We start from the raw sequence: 20,328 nt of genomic DNA, 5'->3' as shown, positions 1-20,328 counted from the left end.
CGCCCTTTCCCGCGGCTATTTGCATACCGCGCCCCGGCTCCGCCCCGGAAGTGATCGCGGCTCGGGGGCGGCGCCTGGTTCTTCCTGCCGCCGCGGGGCCTGCCGGGAAGATGGCGGACTCGGTGTCCGGGCGGCGCTGAGCGGCCGGGGCGCGGCGGGTCCAGCGGGAGCGCCATGTAGGGGGGGATACGGGAACGGAACGGACGGGAACGGGGCGGGGAGCGGGCGGGAGCTGCGGGGGGCGGGGTCGGCGGGACCCGGTACCGGGCGCGGTGCCGCCTGAGGGGGGCGGGGGGAGGAGGGAGGAGGGAGGGCGGCCGCGGTCCGTGGGGCGGTGGGAGCGGGCGGGGATACGGGCGGGGCGGTGTGAGGCACGGGGGGACCGGCGGGCGGGGATGGAGCCGGGGCTGGGTCCGGTCCTGGCGCTCTGTCCCGGTGCTCTGTCCCGGTGCTTTGTCCCGGTGCTCTGTCCCGGCGCTCTGTCCCGGTGCTTTGTCCCGGTGCTCTGTCCCGGCGCTCTGTCCCGGTGCTCTGTCCCGGTGCTTTGTCCCGGTGCTTTGTCCCGGTGCTCTGTCCCGGTGCTTTGTCCCGGTGCTCTGTCCCGGTGCTCTGTCCCGGCGCTCTGTCCCGGCGCTCTGTCCCGGTGCTTTGTCCCGGTGCTCTGTCCCGGCGCTCTGTCCCGGTGCTCTGTCCCGGTGCTTTGTCCCGGTGCTTTGTCCCGGTGCTCTGTCCCGGTGCTCTGTCCCGGTGCTCTGTCCCGGTGCTCTGTCCCGGTTCCCCCATCCCGCCGTTCTCACCGCCGCTCTCCCCGCAGGGTCCCCCGGTCCCGCGGAGCCCCCCGCGCCGCCCGGCCCGCGCCATGCTGCGCCTGCTGCCATGGCTCCGCGCCCTGAGCCGCCCCCGGGGCCCGGCTGAGCGCAGCGGGGCCGCCATGCACCCCGTGCACCCCGTGCACCCCGTGCATCCCGCCTGCTATTGCGCGGGCAGGGCCCGGCCGCGCGCGCTGCTGCTCCCGCTGGATCCGTACGGCCATGGGCTGCTCCACGCCATCCCCGCCGACGCGGGCAGGAGCCGCGGGCACGGCAAGAGGAAGAGCTGGAACTTCATCCACGAGAAGATGAGCTACGACACGTTCTTCACCATGAAGCGGCTGATCGAGCGCTCGCGCAGCGTGGGGGAAGTGCTGCGCTGGGTGACGCAGAACCCCGGCAAGGTGTCGGCCAGCCACTACCCCATCGCCCTGCACAAGCTGGGCCAGCTCCTGCAGCAGCAGCAGGGACCGGCCGCCCTCAACGGGGAGAGCCGGCGGCCCGGCCCGGTGCTGGAGCAGCCCGAGTTCCAGACGCTGTGCCAGGCCATCATCAGCGGCTGCTCCAAGTTCGACAACTTCAGCATCGTCAACTGTCTGTACGCTGCCGCCGCGCTGGGTGAGTGGCCGGGAAGGGGCAGCGATGGGAGCATCCTGCAGTGAGCGCAGAGTTCAGAGCTCCGGGTGTGCAGAGCTGTGCTGTGCTGAGCAGGAATCACAGCCCGAGCTGCTCCGTGTAGGTCAGACCACGCCGTGGCTGCAGAGCTGCGCCTGGGGCTGCAGAGGAACAGCCCGCTTGGCTCCCAGCCTGCGTGGCCCGAGGGCTGGACGTGCAGGTTGTCAGGTGGCTCCTCGTAGCCTGCGTTCCAACTGTGCATCACAGAACCTCTCTGGCCTGTGGCGATGTGCTGAGGGCTCATTGGTGAAGCCCTCGTTAAAGGCCAATGAGGGCTCTCCGTGCTCCCTCCCACCTCTTGTGGAGGGGATTAGGCTCTGGCTGCCTGTGGCAGCGGGTGCCCGGCCCCTGACCCGAGTGTTCCTTCCAGTCCTGTGCCCCTGTGTCCCACGCATCGTGTTTGCTTTGTGGTAACGGCAGCCACATGCTGGGCCGAGCTCTGTGCCGAGCTGCTCCCGAGCTGAGCTGAGCTGCCTGCACCGTGCTGGGGGCTGAGGCAGTAACTCGAGATCCTGCCCAAGGAAGGTGGGGGGGAGGGGAGGTTCTGCTCCCCCCCCACCCCCGGCAGCGCTTTGTGTTTGCTAACCCCGCACCTCTCCCCGAGCTGGGCTCCCCCGGCCTGCTCTGGTTTTGACCCACACTTTGTTCCCCTGCCTCGCCCTCCCCACGCGCTCCAGCTCATTAATAAAAATGCTCACCCGCCTTTCGGAGGCCTCCGAAGGAACAAAGCAGCTGCTCAGACCAATTCTTCACTTTCCACCTTCTGACTGATTCCTGATTAACGATAAAACGCAGCCAGTTACCCCATGCTGCCTCGGCTTCTTTAAAGCCCTTTTGAAAATTGGAACCTCCCCGTCTGGCTGTGCTGAGCGGTGGCTCCTGGGGCCTCCTGCGGTGTGTGGAACGCTCTGTGCCTCCGCTGAGGAGATCCCTCCTGACACAGAGCACCGGCCTTTGCCTTCTTCCATGACCGCGCTGTGCACGCGGCCTCTCGTCTTTCTGTGGTTGAATAATGAGTCCAGAGCCAGAGGAAGGTATTTCCCCCAGGAGCTGGCTCTGAAGGGCCGCGGCTGAGCTGCAAAACACGAGAAGGGGGAGTTAGAAATGGGGAGAGATAAAGTTGTGTTGCACGCGGGCAGGTCATGTTTCAGCCTCGTGTTGATGCTCCATTTGTCTTCCAAACAAAACACGTCTTTAAAGCGCTTTGGGACGCATTCATTATTCAGCCTCACAAAGACCCGGACATGGAAATGGAGGCTTATTTTTGTGGATAAACCAAACAGCTTCTGCTATGGTGGTGGAATGGCTGCCAGCAGAGCGATGTGCTGCTGTGCTGCTGTGCTGGCCTGGCCTTGATAGGACAAGGGGGAACGGTGTTAAACTGAGACAGGGGAGGTTTAGGTTGGATCTTAGGAGGGAGTTTTTCCCCCAGAGGGTGGTGATGCACTGGAACAGGTTGCCCAAGGAGGCTGTGGATGCCCCATCCCTGCAGCCATTCAAGGCCAGGCTGGATGTGGCTCTGGGCAGCCTGGGCTGCTGATTGGTGACCCTGCACACAGCAGGGGGTTGGAGCTGGATGGGCACTGTGGGCCTGTGCAGCCCAGGCTGTTCAGTGATTGTAGGATTGTCTTCTCTGCTCTGTCCATTTCTCTCACCTGCTCTGACTCCCCACGACAATCCCACCCCCAGCACTGCCCCTTTTGCTGGGCTGGCTCTGTGGTCCCTAACGCCTCCTTTTGCTGCAGGGCTGCCCGGGGAGTCCCCATTGGTTCGGGTGCTGGAGGATGAGTCCCGCAACCGCCTGGGCCGCTTCAACCAGAAGGACGTGTCCATGGTGTTCAGCAGCGTGATGCGGCTGCACCCCTCCAGCCCTCACCCCCTGGTCGAGTCGTGCCTCAGCAGCTTGGAGCGGCACCTGGAGAAGGAGCGGCACCCGCAGACCCTCTTCCTGCTGCTCTCCTACTACCGGCTGCGCGCGCAGGCGCTGCAGGGCCACCCGGCCTCCGACCAGCAGCTCATCAACAACCGCAAGATCCTGCGCCTGGTGCGGCACACGCTGGGGCAGGTGAGCGCCATGCGGGAGCACGAGCTGGCGCTGCTGGATGAGATGCTGGCCCTGTGCGCCCAGGAGGCCAACAACAAGGCGCTGGAGGCCATCTTCAGCTCGCAGCTCTTCTACGAGAACCGCCAGGAGCGATTCATCCGCAGCATGGCAGGTGAGGGCGCCGCGGTGGGGAGGCCTGTCCTCAGTGCTGGCTCTGCCTGTGCAGCCCCGTGGTGTATTGCCAGGCTGTGGAGCTGCTGGGTTTGTCAGGCACTGGGTTGGTGTCTGCGGGGTTGCTGTGGGATCGTCCCCACTCTGTGCACTCTCCTGCTGCTCTTTGGCTGGGCCTTGTGGTGCATGTGGTGGGGATCTGCCCTCCTGCCTGCAGCCCCACGCCCAGCTGCGTGAGCTCTGGCCACGTCATAGAATCACAAGGTTGGAAAGGACCTATAAGATCATCTAGTCCAACCATCCTCCCTTTACCGTACCTACAGAACAGCCCTAAACCATATCTCCTAGCTCCCTATCCAGACGCTTCTAGCTCCCTATCCACGTTGCCTCCCCGTGACCCACACTGCCCACACCGCAGTCCTTTCTGGAGGGCAGCACTCAGGACGGGGCCTGACGCCCGGCTGTGCTTTGCTGTGCAGAGTGGCTTCCCAGGAAGGCTGAGAACCTGACCCCCTACACCATGGCCCTCATTGCCAAGTACGTGGCCCGGCACCGGCTGCGTGAGCCGCGTCTGCTGGACACCATCGCAAACTTCCTCCTGAAGCGTGGGGAGCAGCTGGACAGCAAGGTGGGTGCTGCTGCCCGGCCTGACGGGCTGCCCAGGTGCCGGGGGGAGCGTGTCCTGCTGCATCACCGCATGCGTCCCCGGGCCTGATACCACCAGCCCGACTCCTCCTTTGGCCGCAGGTGATCCAGAAGCTGGTGTTTCCCTTCAGCCGGATGAACTACCGCCCGTCCAACCACAGCGAGCTCTTCCCCAAGCTGGAGGCCATCCTGGAGCAGAAGGCAGGCAGCTCGCCTCTGGCCACCGTCAACATCCTCATGTCCATGTTCCAGCTCAGCCACTTCCCCCAGTCTGTCCTGCATCAAGTCTTCTCTCCGGCTTTCATCACCAACGTTATGAGTACGTCGGGCTCTTCCCAGGGTAAACCCGGCACTTGGGGGCTGGTGGGTCGGGGGTGGCTTTGAATGGGGCGCTGCAGCGGGTGGTCCTGGGGGGTGAGGGGCAGCCCGGGCCCCCTCCAGCCACCCCCTGTCCTGCAGGCAGCCCCTACGCACTCATTGTGCGCCGCTACCTCTCTCTGCTGGATGCTGCTGTGGAGTTGGAGTTCCACGATTACAGCGGCCCGCGCCTCGACCCGCGATATCGCGTCCTCATGTTCGAGCACGCGCTGACAGCTGACGAGGCCAACAGGAAATACAGGTGAGAGGGGGCCCAGGGGGGGCTCCAGTGCCCGGCCCTCACAGTGACCCCCAGGTGTTGCTGGGGATGAGAGATGCAGATGTGGCTGTGGGTACGGCCTGGAGAGCTGGGCAGGGAGGAACCCGATGAGGATCAGCATGGACTGTGTGGGGTTCTGCTCCCAGAGATGAGTCATCACAGCGTGGGTGCAGGATGGGATCCGAGCTGCTGGGAAGGAGCTCTAAGGAGAAGGACCTGGGGGCTGTGACGGCCAACAGTCAACCAGTGGTTTGACCGCAGGCTGACCATGGGCAGCAGCGTGTGCTGGTGGCCAAGGAGGCCAATAGGACCCTGGAATGCACTGCAGAGAGCAAGACCAGCAGGGCGAGGGAGGTGATCCGGGCTGTGCACATGGAGGAGAGAAGGCTGAGGGGGATCTCTGAGCAGTGCTGATGGGTGTCTGAAGGGAGAGGACCAGGGGGAGGGGGCCGGGCTCTGTTTGGTGCTGCCCAACGTCGGGACAAGGAGCAGCGGGCACAGAGTGCAGCCCAGGGAGTTCCATCTGAATGTGAGGAGCAATTTGTGCTGTGAGGGTGGCAGAGCCCTGGAATGGAGCCCTGAGAGGTGGGGGAGTCTCCTCTGGAGATCCACAACCCCCCCTGTGTTGTGGGGGGATGGAGTGGGGGAGCTCCAGAGGGGCCTCCCACCCCCTGCAGCTCCGGGACGCTGTGGTCAGTGAGGGGCTCGCGTGGCTGTGGTGGTGCTGGGTTGGGTCTGTCCCCATGTGCCCACCCCGTGTGCTTTCCCCCTCAGTTACAAAGGGCTGGTGGCCGAGGCGCTGCGGCAGCTGGTGGGGGAGGAGTGCTACCGGCAGGACGAGGTGCTGCCCCCGGGGTACTGCACAGGTAACTGCTGGTGGGTGGGTGTGCTGCCGGGGGGGTCTGTGCAGCAGGGCCCTGTGCTCTGTGGCAGCTCTCAGAGCTGCTGACCCCGCTGCTCTCTCCGCAGACTTCCTGCTGTGGATTAACCGCTCGGGCACGGTGCTGCCCCTGTCCCGTGTCCCTGCAGCCTCCAAGGCCCCCCCGGCCGCCCCCCCCGCCGCCATCTCCCTGCGCTCCAGCGTCCTGGCGCTCACCTCGGACTTGCAGGACTTTGCCCCCTTTGCTCCGGAGCCCCCCGGCAGCCCCCCGGCATCACGCAGGGACAACAACCTGGCGGGGCGCTTCCTGTCCACGCTGTGCCCGGCCCCGGGGGGGCCCTGCTACCAGCCCCCCTCGGACTATTACTGCGCCCTGAGCAAAGAGTCTTCCCTGGAGAGCCAGGGCAGCTCCACGCTGAGCAGTCCCTCCGAGTGCCTCTCGGCGCAGCCCACCGGCACCCCCGACTGCTCCCCGCGGGGCTCCTCCGCCACCACCCTCTTCCAGTTCCCCATTGGGAAGATCCTGGAGGAGGAGGTGGCCGCCTGCCCCGGCCGCGAGCGCTCCTGCTTCCAGGGGGAGCAGCCCCACAAGGAAGCAGAGGGTCGCAGCCCAGCCCCGACCGAGGACGCCTGCCCCCCACCCTCACCGTGCCGGCCCGGCCCAGCCAGGGCTCCCACCGAGGGGCCACCAGCAGCCGACGAGATTCAGAGGTACCGAGCAGAGCTGCTCCGTGTGTCCATCCCCCCCCAGGGCCGGGCTGCCTCCATGGGGGGGTAACGCTGCTCTGTCCCTGCAGGGTGGTGCTGTCAGTCAATGACAAGTGGCATTACTGCCAGAACTCCGACATCCTGGTGGGCTCGCGCGCCATGCGGGACCGGCACCTGCGCCTGCTGGGATACTGTCTGGTGCAGGTGAGTGCTGCGCCGCAGCCCCTCCTGTGGGGCAGAGATGGGCTCCGTGTCCCTGCGGTGTGGGGCTGGGCCTGATGTGGGGTGTGACGGCAGCGGCTCGGAGCTGTGTTATCTCAGTGCTGCCTGGGAGCAGCTGTCCCCATTGACATCTGCCCTCTCCCATCCTGGGTATTTCCCCCTGGCTGTGCTGGGGTCACAACCCCGCTGTGGGCTGTGCTGGGGGAGGCACGTGGCCGCCCCCATGTGTGGGTACAGCTGTCCCACTGCCACCACCGCTCCTGCAGGTCCCAGCCCTGCGCTGGGTGGGTCGGCTCAGCCCCGCTCCCAGCTGTGTGTGACCGCTGCTGTTGGTGGCAGCCCGAGGGCTGAGCTTTGTGAGGGAGCAGCTCAGCGCCGTGGGCCCCCTGCCCTCCATTGCTCCTCCTGTGCCACCTGAATTACGGGCACACACGGGCCCAGCGGTGCCATAACGCACGGCTTAAAGCTTCTTACTGCCCTCCTGCTGCTGGTCAGCCTGCCAGAGCCAGGCAGCTCTGTGTTGTGTAACCAGTGGTGGATGCAGTTCAGAGCCCCTGTGGGGCTGCAGTGCTGGGAGGGACTGCGCTGGGGGGGCAGGGATGGCAGTGGGGTGTGAGGGATCAGCCTGGAGCTGCACAGAGGGGTCGGGGTGCTCAGATTAGGGGTGCGCAGCCCTGAGCTGCCGGAGCTGAAGAGCTGCTGGACAGACACAGGGTCTGCTCTGTGCTGCCTCTGTGTGGAGCCGGGGGTTGGACTCAGGTCCCCGCGGGTCCCATTGGAGGCCATGCTGTGGCTCCATGGCTGCTCCTTCCCTCCCCCCGCTGCATGCAGTGCTGCTGGGTTGGAGTCTGCTGCCCAGTCGGGCTGTGTGACACAGCTGTGGTTTCCTTCTGCGGTTACACAGGGCTCTGTGCTGTTTGCCCATCCCTTCACAGGGAGCCCGAGGCACTTTAACTTCTTGCAGGAGCTGCTTCACGCTCAGCTCTCCTTGCTCTCATTGCTTGTCTCTGCTGGCTCTCGTGCAAGGAGCCGTGCTGCAGCTGGGGCAGTTGTGTGGCTCATGGGGCTGCCCCCAGCCCGTGGGCTGGGAGCTCTGCTGGTCTCCATCCAGGCTTCTCCCCCCACCCCTTCATGGCTCTTCCTGTGCTGCTGTTTCTCATCACGCCATTGGGAACCATTGGGTTCCCTGCCAGCAGCTCCTGTGCTTTCCCATCCGCAGCAGCTGCAGTTCCGCAGGGCTGTGGTTTGCTCACGTTTCCTGGGCGGGAGGGAGGGAGGACTGTCCAACTGTCCTCCTGTGACCCCGGAGCTGCGTGGGGCCCAGAGCCCAACTGTGAGCGTGGGGCTGGGACTCAGAGCCCCACTGCGGTGCATGTGGGGCTGAATGGGGCTGCTCTGCTGCGGGGCTCAGCCATGCATCATTAGCTCCTCACCCAGGGGCTGGTGCTGTGGGTTTGGGTCTTGCGGGGGGTGGAGGCGGCTGCTGAGCTGGGCAGCGTGTAACACGGTGCTGCCGCTTCTGTCCCTTTGCAGCTGCCCTACACGGAGCTGGAGAAGGTGAGTGGCATCGAGGAGGCCAAGCTCTACCTGCGCCAGAAGCTGAGGGAGCTGCGGTTCTGAGCGGCTCAGCCCCCGCCGGGTGGGCGCCGGGGGGAGGGGGGAGAGGGGGGGGCACGGAGCCCCCGGCCCAAGGGGGGGGGGGGAAGATGGAGCCGCCCGTGTGGGGGGAGGAAAGGGGGGGAGGGGGGTGGGGGGCACGGCCACGTGGGGCCGAGGTGGTGTGAGATATTTATTGCCGATAGCGTGGGGAGGGGGCGCGACGTGACGGTGTGTGGGGGGAGCGTGGGGATGTGTGGGGCTGGGGGCCCTCAGCCCTGGTCCCGGGGTCACCGCAGGGGCCTGGCGTTCCTGGGGGTCCCCGACACGCTGCTGGGAGGGGGGGTGGGGGGGGAGCTGCGCCCGGCCCCCCAGGGCTGTGACAGCCACGTATTGGGGATGCTGCGGGGCCGGGTGCGGGAGGAGAGGGGGGAGCTTGGGAAGCGGGGAGAACTTTACAATAAAACCGGTGAAAAGTGTGCAAAGTCCGGTCTCTTTATTCGCAGGGGGCGGCGCCCGGCCCGCAGCGCCGGGGGGCGGGGAGGGGGGGGGGGCACGACGGCAGCGCTCCGCGGCCCCCGGGGCTGCCGGCAGCGGGGGGGGGCTCCGCTCCCCTCAGCCCAGCGCGCGTTTATTGCATTGAGTCACCCCCTGAAATAACAGCGGGGTCTGGAAACACCTGATTGTCGGCTGGGAGCGGCGGGGGCTCCGCGCCGGGACGGGGCCGAGGGGATCCTACCCCCACCCCCATAACGGCGGCGGGGCGGCTTCTCTTTGGCGGAGCCCCGACGGCGCGGGGCTCACACCGGCATCGGCATCTCGTTGTACTCATCCACCCCTTCCCGCTCGTCCAGGATGGGTTCGGCCTCGTCCGCATCCAGCTGGGGGGGGGGGGGTGCGGGGTGAGGGGCGGCGGGGGCAGCTCCCATCGCCCCCCGGCGCCGGGCGGTACTTACACACTTCATCTCGCGGTCGGTGAAGATGCGGCTCAACAGGCACATGCGGAGCGGCACGGTGAGGATGAGGATGAAGGGGAAGGCCAGGGAAGCCACGGTGGACATGACGGCCCAGAGCACGGCCAGGCACAGCAGCTGCAGCCCGGTGAACAGGTGCATGCGCAGCGTGCGGACCTAAAGCGGGCGGCCGTCAGGGCGCGTGGGACCCCGCACCACAACCCCGACCCGTGTCCCCTCCCTGCGATGCGGCTCCTGCAGCCCCGGCGCCCCCCGGGCAGGGCCCGGCCTCTCCCAGCCCATCCCCGAAGATCCCCGGGACCCTCCGACCTTTTTGACATAGGGGACGTCGGGGTGGTGCTTGGGGGGCATCAGCAGCAGCTGCAGCCGCTCGTAGAACTGGATGCCGTTCAGGGAGGTGACGCCCATGTAGAGGAAGATCCCGAAGAGCACAGCCAGCGGGATCTGCCGCAGCAGCTCCCCGATGACGATGGACAGCCCTAAGGACCGAGGGCGGGGAGTCAGCCCGGGCTGCAGGGAGGGGACGCCGGAGCCCCGCGGCCTCGTCCCAGCAGCACCTACCGACCAGCACGGCCACCAGCAGCCCGGTGACGCGCTGCTCCTTCACCTCCTGGATCTTGGGCTTGTCCCCCGGTGCCACCGCTTTGCTCATCACCGTGAGGGCGTTGGCGTGTGTGACGGAGCGCACCGTGGCGGCCGCGAGCCAGGGCAGCCCGAAGAGAGCAAAGAAACCTCCCATGGCCACGATGAGCAGCAGGTCGAGGTGGAACCCGGAGCCCTTCTGCAGCATCCGCTCCTTCTTGCTGATGATCAGCCTGGGCACAAGGGCGGACCGTTGGCTCAGCACGGCTCAGCGCAGTGGGCATGGCTCAGCACGGCACGGCACAGCTTAGAATGGCTCGGCATGGAATAGCTTAAGATGGCACGGCACAGTTTGGAATGGGTCAGTACAGCATGGTATGGCACAGGTTGTCCTGACACGGCATGGCACAGTTTGGCAAGGCTCAGCACTACGTGGCATGGATTGGTAGCGCACAGCACAGCATGGCCCAGCTGGGCATGGCTCAGCATGGCACGGCATGGCACAGCTTGGCAAGGCTCAGCACAGCACGGTAGAGCAGAGCATGGCACAGCACAGCTTGGAATGGCTCAGCGTAGCTCAGCACGGCACCGCTCGGCACAGCGCACCCAGCCCTGTGCACGTCCCAGCCCGGCCCCGCTGCGCTCACGTGGTGATCTGCGTCTCCATGAAGATGAGGATGAAGACGAGGACGGCGGGGAGCCCGCTGGCCACCATCATCCACACCGGGAAGTCGCTCCTCTCGCCCAGTGGGTTGATCACCCAGCCCCGCTTATCGGGGGCCGTCACCGAGAACCCGCTGGGCACGCTCAGCTTCTGCGGGGGCAGAGGATGCTGTGGGGTCACCGGCTCCCACGGGGCGAGGGCTGCCCCCATCCCACAGTGGGGATCCCCACGGGGCTCAACCCAAAGGGCTCCAGGCAGGGGGGTCACATATGGGGGACAGAATCCCCTCAGGTGTAAGGGGAGCGGGTGGGGGTCCCGGGCGCTGACCTGTGTGTAGGTGTCGCGGATGCTGTAGTCCACCAGCACCATCACCAGGATGGCGATGGGCACCCCAAAGTCCCCGATGAGGCGCCGGATCTGTAGGAAGGATGGAGTCAGCGCAGCCCCGGCCTCCCCAACCACCCCAGGCTCAGCACTGCCCCCCAAGCCGGGCTCACCCCGTGCCCGTGCCGCCGTCCCGCCTGCCCCACGCACCCGTCCAGGGAAGAACCGACTGTTCTTGAACTTGCGCAGGAAGAAGGCGATGAAGAAGGTGCCGGCCATGAGCACCAGGGACAACAGCGCCGTGTTGGGCTGCCCCGTCACCTTGGCAGCTCCGCGCTGCGCCGTGACGTTGGATGCTGCGCTGCTGTTGGTCCACGCGGTGCCATTGGGCTGAATGCAGCCGTGCAGGGGATGCTCCTGGAAGATCTGTGCAGTGCGGGGTGTCACGTGCAGCCACGGCAGCCACAGCAGCCACAGCAGCCATAGCTCACCTTGCCCAGCTTGGAGAAGGTCTCATAGATGAAGATGAGGGAGATGAGGAAGGCGAAGATCTCCTGGGTGAAGCGTGAGACGAAGCGCACCAGGAAGCTGCCCTCGCAGGCCACCATCAGCAGCACGATCAGGATGAGCCAGAAGCCGATCCACACGCGCCCCACCAGGTACTCCAGCCCGTTGGACGTGCAGAACTGCAGCACAAGGGGGGTCAGCGGGGGCGGCCGTAGGGACCCCGCAGCCGGGAGCAGCCCCTGCCCACCGTGAAGAAAGCCTCCTCGAAGACGAGCAGCGGCCCCGAGAAGCCGATGACGAGCAGGGGCTGCGCACCCAGCAGGCAGAACAGCACGCCCTGCAGCGACGTGGAGATGATCAGCTCCGACACCCCAATCAGGTCCTGCGTCTTCTCCCCTGTGGGCAGCACAGGGTCAGGAACAGCCCATGGGGTGGGCAGGGCCCCTCGCTATGCAGTGTGCTCTTCCAACCCCGCACACACAGCACTCTGCCCCATCCGGCTGCCCCACATGCTGGTGCTCACCCAGCAGCCCCCCAAAGGTGATGGCTGGGGACAGTGCGGCAAAGTAGATGAAGATGACGGCGGCGATGCACTGCGGGTTCAGCGCGTCCCTGAAGTCGCTCAGGTAATGGGGGTATCTGCGCCGCACGTCCCGGATCAGCCCCCCGAACGGCCGCCCCGTGCGCCGCAGGGGATCGTCCTCATCCTCATCCTCAGCCACCTTCAGCTTCAGCAGCGCTGCAACCCAACACACGGACAGGAGGATGGACAGACGGATGGTTGGCCCCAGCCCCTCTGCCCACCCCACAGCACCCACAGCACCCACAGCACCCACAGCACCCAGCACACCTTTCTCCTCGGGGGATTTGGGCTCCAGCAGCAGCCTCCTCTCCTGCTCCTCGCGCTTCTTCAGCATCTCGCGCTGGAAATGCGCCACGCTGCGCAGCAGCTCCTCGCCCTGCACCTCCGAGGGCGGCAGCACCACGCTGCAGTCCAGGAACTCGTTGATGGCCGTCAGCAGGTCGTGCCGGTCGTCAGCCAGGTAGGCGGCCTCGTGGAATTGCTGCGGGCAGAGGGGTCAGGGTGGGCATGGGGAACCAACAGCAGGGGGAACGGGGATGGGAATGGGAACAGGAACGGGGATGTGAACGGGGATGGGAAAGGGAACGGGGATGGGAATAGGAACAAGGCATGGGAATGGGAACAGGAACGGGGATGGGAATGGGGATGGGAACAGGGATGGGAATGGGGCACGGGGATGAGAATGGGAATGGGGCACCCACCTTGTCAGACATGAGGGTGGAGATGGAGCGCCCGATCTCATGGTAGTCCATGTGGGTGCTGCTGGGCCCCAGTAGCACGAAGAGGAAGCGCACGGGGACGGGCACTTCCAGCACCGAGTCCAGCTCCACCGCCTCCTGCAGCCGCACAAAGGCCATGGTGGGCTGGTCCAGGAACTCCACGCAGCCTGTGGGGCACAGAGCTCAGTATGGGGCACAGAGCTCAGTATGGGGCACAGAGCTCAGTATGGGGCACAGAGCTCAGTATGGGGCACAGAGCTCAGTATGGGGCACAGAGCTTGGCACGGGGCACAACGGGGTGCCCAGCACACAAAGCCGCCCCCCACCACGCCCCTGCCCCTCCGTACCCACGAGCACCACGGTGGCCTCGGCGTTGTCGGGGATCTTCTCCAGCAGCTTCAGCTCGTGCTTGGACTTGGAGCGGGTGATGCCGGCGGGGGGCGCGGGGGTCGGGACCTCACGCTGCGGGCACGGGGTCAGCGCCGCCCGAGGACGAGGGGCGGCGGGAGGGGACGGGAGGGGAGGGGAGGCAGGGCCGCTCACCTCCCGCTCCACGTCCACGCGCGTGTCGTGCTCGGCGCCGTGCCCGGCGATGAGGGGCTCGGTGACGGCCGGCTCTGCGCCCTCCCCCACGTGGTTGGTGCTGTGGTGATGCACCAGCAGGGAGCCCAGGCTGCCGGCCGAGATGTTCCTCGGGAACGAGAACTCCTTCTCGTCGCTCGGGTGGCTGCGGTCGGAGCTGCGTGTCACGGACACGCCGGCCCGGAGCCCCCCGGCACCGCGCGGCCCCGGCCCCGGCCCCACCTGTGCTTGAGCAACAGCGCCCGCAGCACGTTGGCCCGGTCCTCGGCCCGGATCTGGTCGGTGATGACCATCTGCTCCACCACCTGATGGGCCACTCCCGGCAGCGTCTTCTGGTCCAGGTCCAGCAGCACGGCGCCTGGGGGGCAGCGGGCTGAGCCGGGACCCCCCCGAGCGCCCCCCCGGGGGTCGCCCCCGCCCCGTACCGTGCGACAGCGTCTTGCGCAGCTCCAGGAGGCTGCGGAACGACAGCGAGGCCACGTGCGGCTTCCCCCAGCGGTCCGTCTCCTCCTCCACGTCCTCCTCGAACTTGATCCATCGCGCCGTCTCCTTCCACTGCAGCTCCTGGTTCTTGTCCAGCACCAGCTCGTTCAGCTCCACAAACACCTGCGGGGTCGCGGCTCAGCGGGTCCGTCCCGGCCCCTCCCCCCCCGGCCCCGTCCCGTTACAACACGCACCTCGTGCGGCTGCCGGTCCGACCTGCGCGGCCGCGCGCTGTGCTCCCGCTGCTCCTTCCCGACGCGCACAACCTGCGCCTTGGCGCATTTCCGCACCAGGTGCCGCCGCACCCCGGGCACGTCCTCGAAGCGGTGACCTGCGGGACAGGATGGGGGTGGGCGGCGGGGAGGAGCGGCCGGGCACCTCCGGGCGGCGCCGTCGTGGCCCTGTTGGTGCCGGAGGCTCCGAGCTGCGACTGCGGGACCCGCTGTGCAGGACGCAGCCGCCGCCTCCCGCTCCCCGTTCCCGGCCCCGCTCGCCCCGCTCCGGGCCCCTCGGATCCCACCGGCCCCACTCACTCTTCATGTAGTCCAGGTCGGCCGACGCCAACGTCTGCGCCTCCGATTCATCCGTGGGCACCTTCTGATACTGCGCCTGCTCCACGCCCGTCATGCTGCCGATGCGGCGCCGCTCGTGCAGGTTGTAGCTGCGGTGCCCGGGCTGGGCTCTGCCCGCGGGGCGCCCGGGGGAGCCGCCATCGTCGGGCACGGCGCCGCCCTCGGCCGCTCGACTCTCCTCGGCGCCGGGGCTGCAACACGCACGGCCCGGTGGCACCGCGGCGCACCCGCATCCCGCACGGCCCCGGTACAACCCCCCCGCTCACCTGGCCGCCGCCGGGGCCGCGGCTCCGTGGGGCTCCGCCGTGGGGCCGGGTGGTGCCGGCGGTGCCGGGGGCTCCTCCGCACGGCGCTCGGTCACCTCGTCCTCCTGCAGGAAGAACTGCACCGACACGCGTGGCACGGCCGGGAACGGCCCCGCGCCCCGGCCCGCCCCGCCCCTACCTGCACGCCGTCGCCGGGGCCGCCCCGCAGCTCCTCGGCCGAGCGCTCGGTCTCGGTGTCTCCCGCCTCCTCCTCATCCTCCTCGCCCTCCTCGATGGGGGGATTCTCTCCGGGGGCGGCCGCTCGCCCGCGTTTCTTCCTGCCCTTCTTGGGGACCCCCTTCTTGCGGCGCGCGTCGGGCGGCAGATGCGCGGACAGCGGGTGGTGGATGTGCAGCGAGGACTGACGGTGGTCTGGGCGGGGGGTGCGGTGTCGGGCTCCGTCCCCGCGCTCCCCGTCCCCTCCCCCGTTGCCCCGTCCCCCACTTACACTCGAAGTCCTCCTCCCCGTAGATGCGGCCCGGCTCCTCCACGCTGCGCGGGTGCGCGTCGCTCAGGATCTCCTCGAAGCGCTCCACGCCCAGCGCCTTGTTCAGGTCCTTCTCCTCTTCCTCGACCAGCGGCGGCGAAGCGGTGCCCGGTGCGGGCGGCTCGGGCTGCGGGCGGGACGGGGCGGGGCTGGGCCGGGTGCGTGACACGGCTCCGTGTGGTGCGGGATCCCCGCGGCACCGACACCCCCGTGGCACCCCCGGGTCCGCCCACCCCGCACCCGGTCGCAGCCCTTCCCGCACCAGCCCGGCCGCCCCGCACAGCCCCGCGCATCCCGCACACCCCCCTGGCACCCCCGGGCGCCTCCCCCCCCCCGCACAGTCCCAGGACCCCGCGCCCGAGGGACACGCCCCCGCGCCCCGCATCCCCCCGCTCTGCGCCCCGCACCCCCCGCGTCACCTCCCTGCGCCCGCACCGCCCCGGGGTGGGAACCGGCCACAGGGTGCGGGATATGGGGGCGGGGTGCGGGGTGCGGGATGCGGGATGCGGGCCGTACCTGAGTCATGGCGGAGCCGTCGCCCTCCGCAGCGCTCGCGGCGCTTTATCGGAAGGTCACGGCGGTGGGGGGGGGCGGCGCGGGGGGCGGCGGCTCCGTCCCCCCCCTCGGCAAACACCCGCGGAGCCGCCCCGACCGCCTCAAGGTGACAGCGCAGAGGGCAGCGCAGCGCAGCAGCATCCCGCCCCCCCCCCTCCCGGGCAGCGCTATGCGCCGCGCCGCCGGAATGCGCCCCCCCGGGCGGTGCGCGGCCCTTCGGAACGCGGCTCGGCCACCCCCCCCCCCCGGCCGGGCCCGGATCCCGCTCGGAGCTGCGCTGTCGAACCCCCCGGCACCGCCCGGTCCCTTCCACAACCCCCCCCCCCCCCCCCCCCCCCCCGGACACCCCCCGGGATGACCCCGCCGAGGGGGTCGCACGGCTGTAGAGCCGCCCCCCGCAGCCGGGGGGGGTTGGAGGTGCCGCTGGTGCCCGCCCCGCAGGTCGGGACCCCCCCATGACGGCAGCCCCCACCTCCAGCAGTGCCCCCCTCTGCCGCACAGTCACCCCCCCCGACCACCACCGAGGGCTCCGGGGGGGCCTCAAAGGGGTCCCAGGAGCCGACCCCCCCCAGCTCGGAGCTTCCCCAGCCCCCTCCCAGCTCCCCCCTTCGCTGCCCCACGGCTCCGCTTCCTGTCCCCACCGGAGCACACGGTGCCCGCGCCCCCCAGGCGGTGCCCCACGGCCAGACCCCGCAGCCCCCCCAGAACCCTCCCCCCATCCCCTGCCCCCAGCGCTCAGCTCCGGCTGCGGTTACACCGAGGACCCCCCGCAAACCCATCCCACCGGGACGGGGCGCCGGCGTTGTGCCATCCCCGCTCCAGGAGCTGCCCGGGGGGGGCGATGCCACACAACCCCGCGCACCGTGACACCGGCGGGGCCGCACAGCGGGGCGGGGCGGGGCGGCGCCTCACCGCGATGCGCAGCAGGAAATCCATGGGGGGGGGCACAGCGCGGTGCCAGCCCCGCACCCGGCCCCGGTCACGTGCCACCGCAGCGCAGCCGTGGGGCGGGGGGGGCACAAGGACCGACCGACGGGTCAATCATTAACCACGGAACCGACGTGCGGAGCCGCGCTCAGATCAACGCCCGGCACCGCCGGCACGGCACAAAGCTCCGGGCAGCCCGGACACACGGCTCAGCCCCACGGCTCAGCTCGGCCCCACGGCTCAGCCCCATAACTGTGCGCCGGGGCAGCTGCTGTGAGCCGGGCTGGCAGCCCCACGGTGCGTGGCAGGGCCGCTCGGTGCCGCCGTTACGTGCCCTGCTGACCCACCCGGTGCCGCGCTGACCCCGCCGTTCCGTGCCGTCCCCCCGCCCCCCGCCGGCCCGTGGGTTCAACTCACGCTGTCGAAGGCGGAGGAGACGATGTGGTGCAGCTCGGAGGACACCGGGGAGCGGCTCATGGTGCCGTGGGGCGCAGCTCAGCCCTTCTCCTTCTCGCGGGGGCTCAGAGGGCGCTGTGTGCGCACCATAACCTGCGGGACACGCTCGGTTCGCTGCGGGTTCCCCGGTGCCGGCGCTCGGCGTCGCCTCGGGCTGACCCGGGGCCGGGGAGGGAAAGAAAACAGCGCTGCGGGCTGCGCCCCGCGACCGGCTCCGCGACGGTTTGTGTTGGCCGCGGGGCCGAGCGCCGGGGCGGCCGCCAAGAGCAACGCGGCCAGCGGAGCTTGGACGGGGCCCAGCGCCGCGGCGAGACCCCGACCGCGGACCGGCCCCGTCCCGCCCCCGACCCCCGGTGGGCGCCACGGACGGCGCCGGTTCCCCCCGCGCCCCCCCCCCCCCCCACCTGCCCCGGGCGGCACCGAGTGAGCGGCGGAGCCCTCGGCGCTGCGGTTCTTGTGGCCGGGGGCGGCCCCGTGTGACGGCGCGGACCGGGCCCAGGGGTGACTGTATCTCACATGGGAGCCCGTCATCACCCCCTGCCCCCCGGAGCCGCCCGGCCCCACGTCCCGCCGTGCGCAGGAGTTTCCCTGACGCTGCCCAGCAGCTCGGGCGGGCACGGCCCCGATAAACGCTGCTGCGCCTGGCACGAGGCGCTGCCGGCCCGTTCTGAAGCGTTGGCTGCAATCGGGCTCTGCAGCCCAAACAACGCAGCGGCTGCACCGCATCCACCGGATCGCAGCCCCGCGGACACCGGCTGAGCTGGGCTGGGCCGGGATCCACTGCGGGCAACAAGATGGGACTGCAGGGAGCACAGCCCACGGGGACCCTATGGGGACAGACCTGGGAACGTCCGTGGGGAGATCTGTGGGGTCCACCATGGCAGCATCTATAGGAACATCAACAGGGACCTCCATGGGGACCACAATAGGGACCGCCATAGGGACCACAACAGGGACAGCCAAAAGGACAGCCATAGGGTCAGCTATAGGGACTGCCATAGGGACCACAATAGGTACCACCATAGGGACAGCCATAGGGACCACCATAAGGACAGCCATAGGGACTGCCATAGGGGCAGCTATAGGGACTGCCATAGGGACCACCATAAGGACTGCCATAGGTACCACAATAGATACCACAGTAGGTACCACAATAGGTACCACCATAGGGACAGCCATAGGGACCACAATAGGGACCACAATAGGGACCACAATAGGGACCACCACCATAGGGGCACCTTCAGCCTCCAGCCCCCACCCAGGGCCGTACACTCAGCGTTTCCACCACATCCACGCAGGGGGCACGACCCCCTCAGGTGACCCCACTGGAAACGGTGACAGCGTCGGTCCCGGCGCCGCCTGAGTCACCGCGGGGCAGAACAGGAACGAGACTCTCGGTGCCGGGACAAGGAGCCACGCGGGGGCTGAGTCAGGGGCCGCCCGGAGCCCCCCCAGGTGCCGTGCGGGGTTGGGGGGGGGGGGTGCAGGGCGCGGTGCCCCCGCAGCGCCCCGTGTGCCGCCGTTCCCAGGCTCCCGGCGCGGCACAATGGGCTGTTGTTCGCGGGAACAATCCAGATAAGCGGGGCAGGTCCGCGATAGGGAGATCGAGCTGCCAACCCCGCCGCGCTCCATTAATTACCTCCTGGCTCCGCTCAGTGCGTGAGCCGGCTCCGCTGCCCCCGCCCCGCGCTGCCGAGCATTCCTGGGGCCAGCCTCGACCTGCCCGACTGATCCCGGCTAAGGCGATTACGGGGCACCGGCACCGCGCCCCGACGGGACGGGACAGCGCCGGGACCGCGCGGCCACGGCACCGCAACGGGAACGGAACGGAACGGAACGGGGCAGCGGGGCCGGGACCAGCACCCGGCACAGACAGCGCTCGTCCCGCTGGAGACCCGCAGCAAAGGCCGGGGGTGGGCAGCACCTCACGGGAAGCAGCTGCGGGTGTCGGACGTGTGAGCAGCACCGGGTGGGCACCATCCCTATGGGCACCATCCATCCCTATGGGCACCATCCATCCCTATGGGCACCATCCATCCCTATGGGCACCATCCATCCCTATGGGCACCACCCCCGTGAGCACCGTCCATCTCTCCAGCACCGCACACACGCCCCAGGCTCACGCTGTTGTGTTGCACATCGGTGCCCAGGAGGCTGGGAGAGGCCGAGAGCCCCACAGCTGCCCCACAGCTGCCCCACATCTGCCCGCCAGGCGCAGACACGGAGCTCATCCATCCCTCCATCCCTCCATCCCTCCTCCCCCCCGTTCAGCCGCGGTTCCGCTCGGTCCCGGTGCCGCCGCCGCCCCGTCCCGTGTCCGTAGCCGCGGTTCGGGGGGCGGGGCCGCCCCCGGTTTCATCCCGGCGGGTTCGAGCCGCAACTTCGGAACCCGCGGCCCAAACTCCCGGTGCCGCCCCGCCGTGACCCCGGAGCCGTCGGGGGCAGGAAATGAATCACGGAGCCGCGCTGCGCCACCGCGGGACCGAGCGGCCCCACGGGGACACGGGAGCGGCCCCACGGGAGCGGCCCCTGGGCCCGGCCCCACTCACCCCATGGCCCCGTTCCGTCCGGCGCTTCCACCGCCGCGTCCCGCCGCTCCGTCCGTGCCCGTTCGCCCCGGGGCCGTTATAGCGGCGCTCTCGGGCTCGGGGCGGCGGATCGTGGCGCGGCGCTTTGTTCCATCCCCGCGGTGCTGCAGCCCCGGGGCTGCGCCCGGCCACTCCTACGGGCGGGGGGGGCGGCGGGGGGGGTCCGGGCGGCAGCGGGGCGGGTTGCGGGGCTCGGCCCGGTCCGGGCGGGGCGGCCGGTGTCGGTAGCGGTGCCGTGTCCGCAGCGCCGCCCCCGGCCCCACCCGCCGCTGTAACGGGGCCGGGCACCGAGCGGGAACGTGGGATCAGGGCGGGGGGCGCCCCCGGTGCCCGCGAAGCGCGGAAGCGCAGCCCGGTGCCCGGTGCCGCCCCGCCGTGCGCTGTGCGCCGTGTTGTGCCCGCGGAGCGGCGGCACCGACCGAGCGGCTCTTACCGGGACTCCGGGCGGAGCGGGCCGGGAGCCGGAAGCGCAGCCGGAACGGGAGCGGACACCGAACCCGGAACCGCACCCGGAACCGCCCGGCGGCGGCGGGGATCGAACCCGCGGCACAAGGAGCGGGGGGCGGGGACAGACGGGGCGGGGCCTAAAGGGGCGGGGCCGCTCGGCGGCGTGGCGGAAGAGCCGGTACTTCC

General features: G+C 69.1%; 2 protein-coding genes across 4 annotated transcripts; one reads left to right on the top strand and one right to left on the bottom strand.

The window, feature by feature from the left end:
• Positions 1 to 39: 39 nt before the first annotated feature.
• Positions 40 to 8,872, top strand: FASTK (Fas activated serine/threonine kinase). 2 transcript variants are annotated; one of them, XM_015852788.3, is made up of 10 exons: positions 40 to 176; positions 815 to 1,427; positions 3,230 to 3,700; positions 4,179 to 4,327; positions 4,447 to 4,663; positions 4,804 to 4,963; positions 5,756 to 5,847; positions 5,951 to 6,572; positions 6,659 to 6,773; positions 8,325 to 8,872. In XM_015852788.3, exons 2-10 carry the CDS (start codon positions 860 to 862, stop codon positions 8,409 to 8,411), a joined length of 2,481 nt encoding a protein of 826 aa, XP_015708274.2. In that variant the 5' UTR covers positions 40 to 176; positions 815 to 859; the 3' UTR covers positions 8,412 to 8,872. The 2 variants fall into 2 exon arrangements, with proteins under 2 accessions (XP_015708274.2, XP_015708273.2); XM_015852787.3 differs by having other exon boundaries at positions 4,447 to 4,684.
• SLC4A2 (solute carrier family 4 member 2) lies at positions 8,860 to 20,267 on the bottom strand. Of its 2 annotated transcripts, none has more exons than XM_015852786.3 (23): positions 20,129 to 20,267; positions 17,069 to 17,200; positions 15,131 to 15,296; positions 14,822 to 15,054; positions 14,644 to 14,759; positions 14,339 to 14,568; positions 14,000 to 14,136; positions 13,748 to 13,928; positions 13,545 to 13,680; positions 13,284 to 13,467; positions 13,088 to 13,202; positions 12,723 to 12,907; positions 12,289 to 12,502; positions 11,962 to 12,177; positions 11,686 to 11,834; positions 11,423 to 11,617; positions 11,142 to 11,357; positions 10,935 to 11,024; positions 10,591 to 10,757; positions 9,923 to 10,176; positions 9,671 to 9,840; positions 9,344 to 9,517; positions 8,860 to 9,268 (listed from the first exon to the last, which is right to left on the bottom strand). In XM_015852786.3, the coding sequence occupies exons 2-23, from the start codon at positions 17,126 to 17,128 to the stop codon at positions 9,188 to 9,190; spliced, it is 3,669 nt and encodes a 1,222-aa protein (XP_015708272.2). In that variant the 5' UTR covers positions 17,129 to 17,200; positions 20,129 to 20,267; the 3' UTR covers positions 8,860 to 9,187. The 2 variants fall into 2 exon arrangements, with proteins under 2 accessions (XP_015708272.2, XP_085396868.1); XM_085540742.1 differs by having other exon boundaries at positions 14,644 to 14,747.
• Between the last annotated feature and the right edge of the window lie 61 nt (positions 20,268 to 20,328).

This window comes from Coturnix japonica, chromosome 2 (genome assembly GCF_054131305.1).
Source record: "Coturnix japonica strain WE chromosome 2, WE-NBRP24, whole genome shotgun sequence".
NCBI lineage: Eukaryota > Metazoa > Chordata > Aves > Galliformes > Phasianidae > Coturnix > Coturnix japonica.
This window is presented reverse-complemented; position numbering and strand designations above follow the sequence as displayed.

What these genes read in the sequence shown, in the direction of transcription:
- FASTK (XM_015852787.3), top strand. Translation starts at nt 860, where the DNA reads ATGCTGCGCCTGCTGCCATGGCTCCGCGCCCTGAGCCGCCCCCGGGGC. An exon ending in ATTCATCCGCAGCATGGCAG is followed by an intron (nt 3,701 to 4,178) that starts GTGAGGGCGCCG and finishes TTTGCTGTGCAG; the next exon opens with AGTGGCTTCCCAGGAAGGCT. An exon ending in TACGTCGGGCTCTTCCCAGG is followed by an intron (nt 4,685 to 4,803) that starts GTAAACCCGGCA and finishes CCTGTCCTGCAG; the next exon opens with GCAGCCCCTACGCACTCATT.
- SLC4A2 (XM_015852786.3), bottom strand. Translation starts at nt 17,128, where the DNA reads ATGAGCCGCTCCCCGGTGTCCTCCGAGCTGCACCACATCGTCTCCTCC. An exon ending in GCGTGGACGTGGAGCGGGAG is followed by an intron (nt 13,203 to 13,283) that starts GTGAGCGGCCCT and finishes CCGTGCCCGCAG; the next exon opens with CGTGAGGTCCCGACCCCCGC. An exon ending in CACCTTTGGGGGGCTGCTGG is followed by an intron (nt 11,835 to 11,961) that starts GTGAGCACCAGC and finishes TGCTGCCCACAG; the next exon opens with GGGAGAAGACGCAGGACCTG.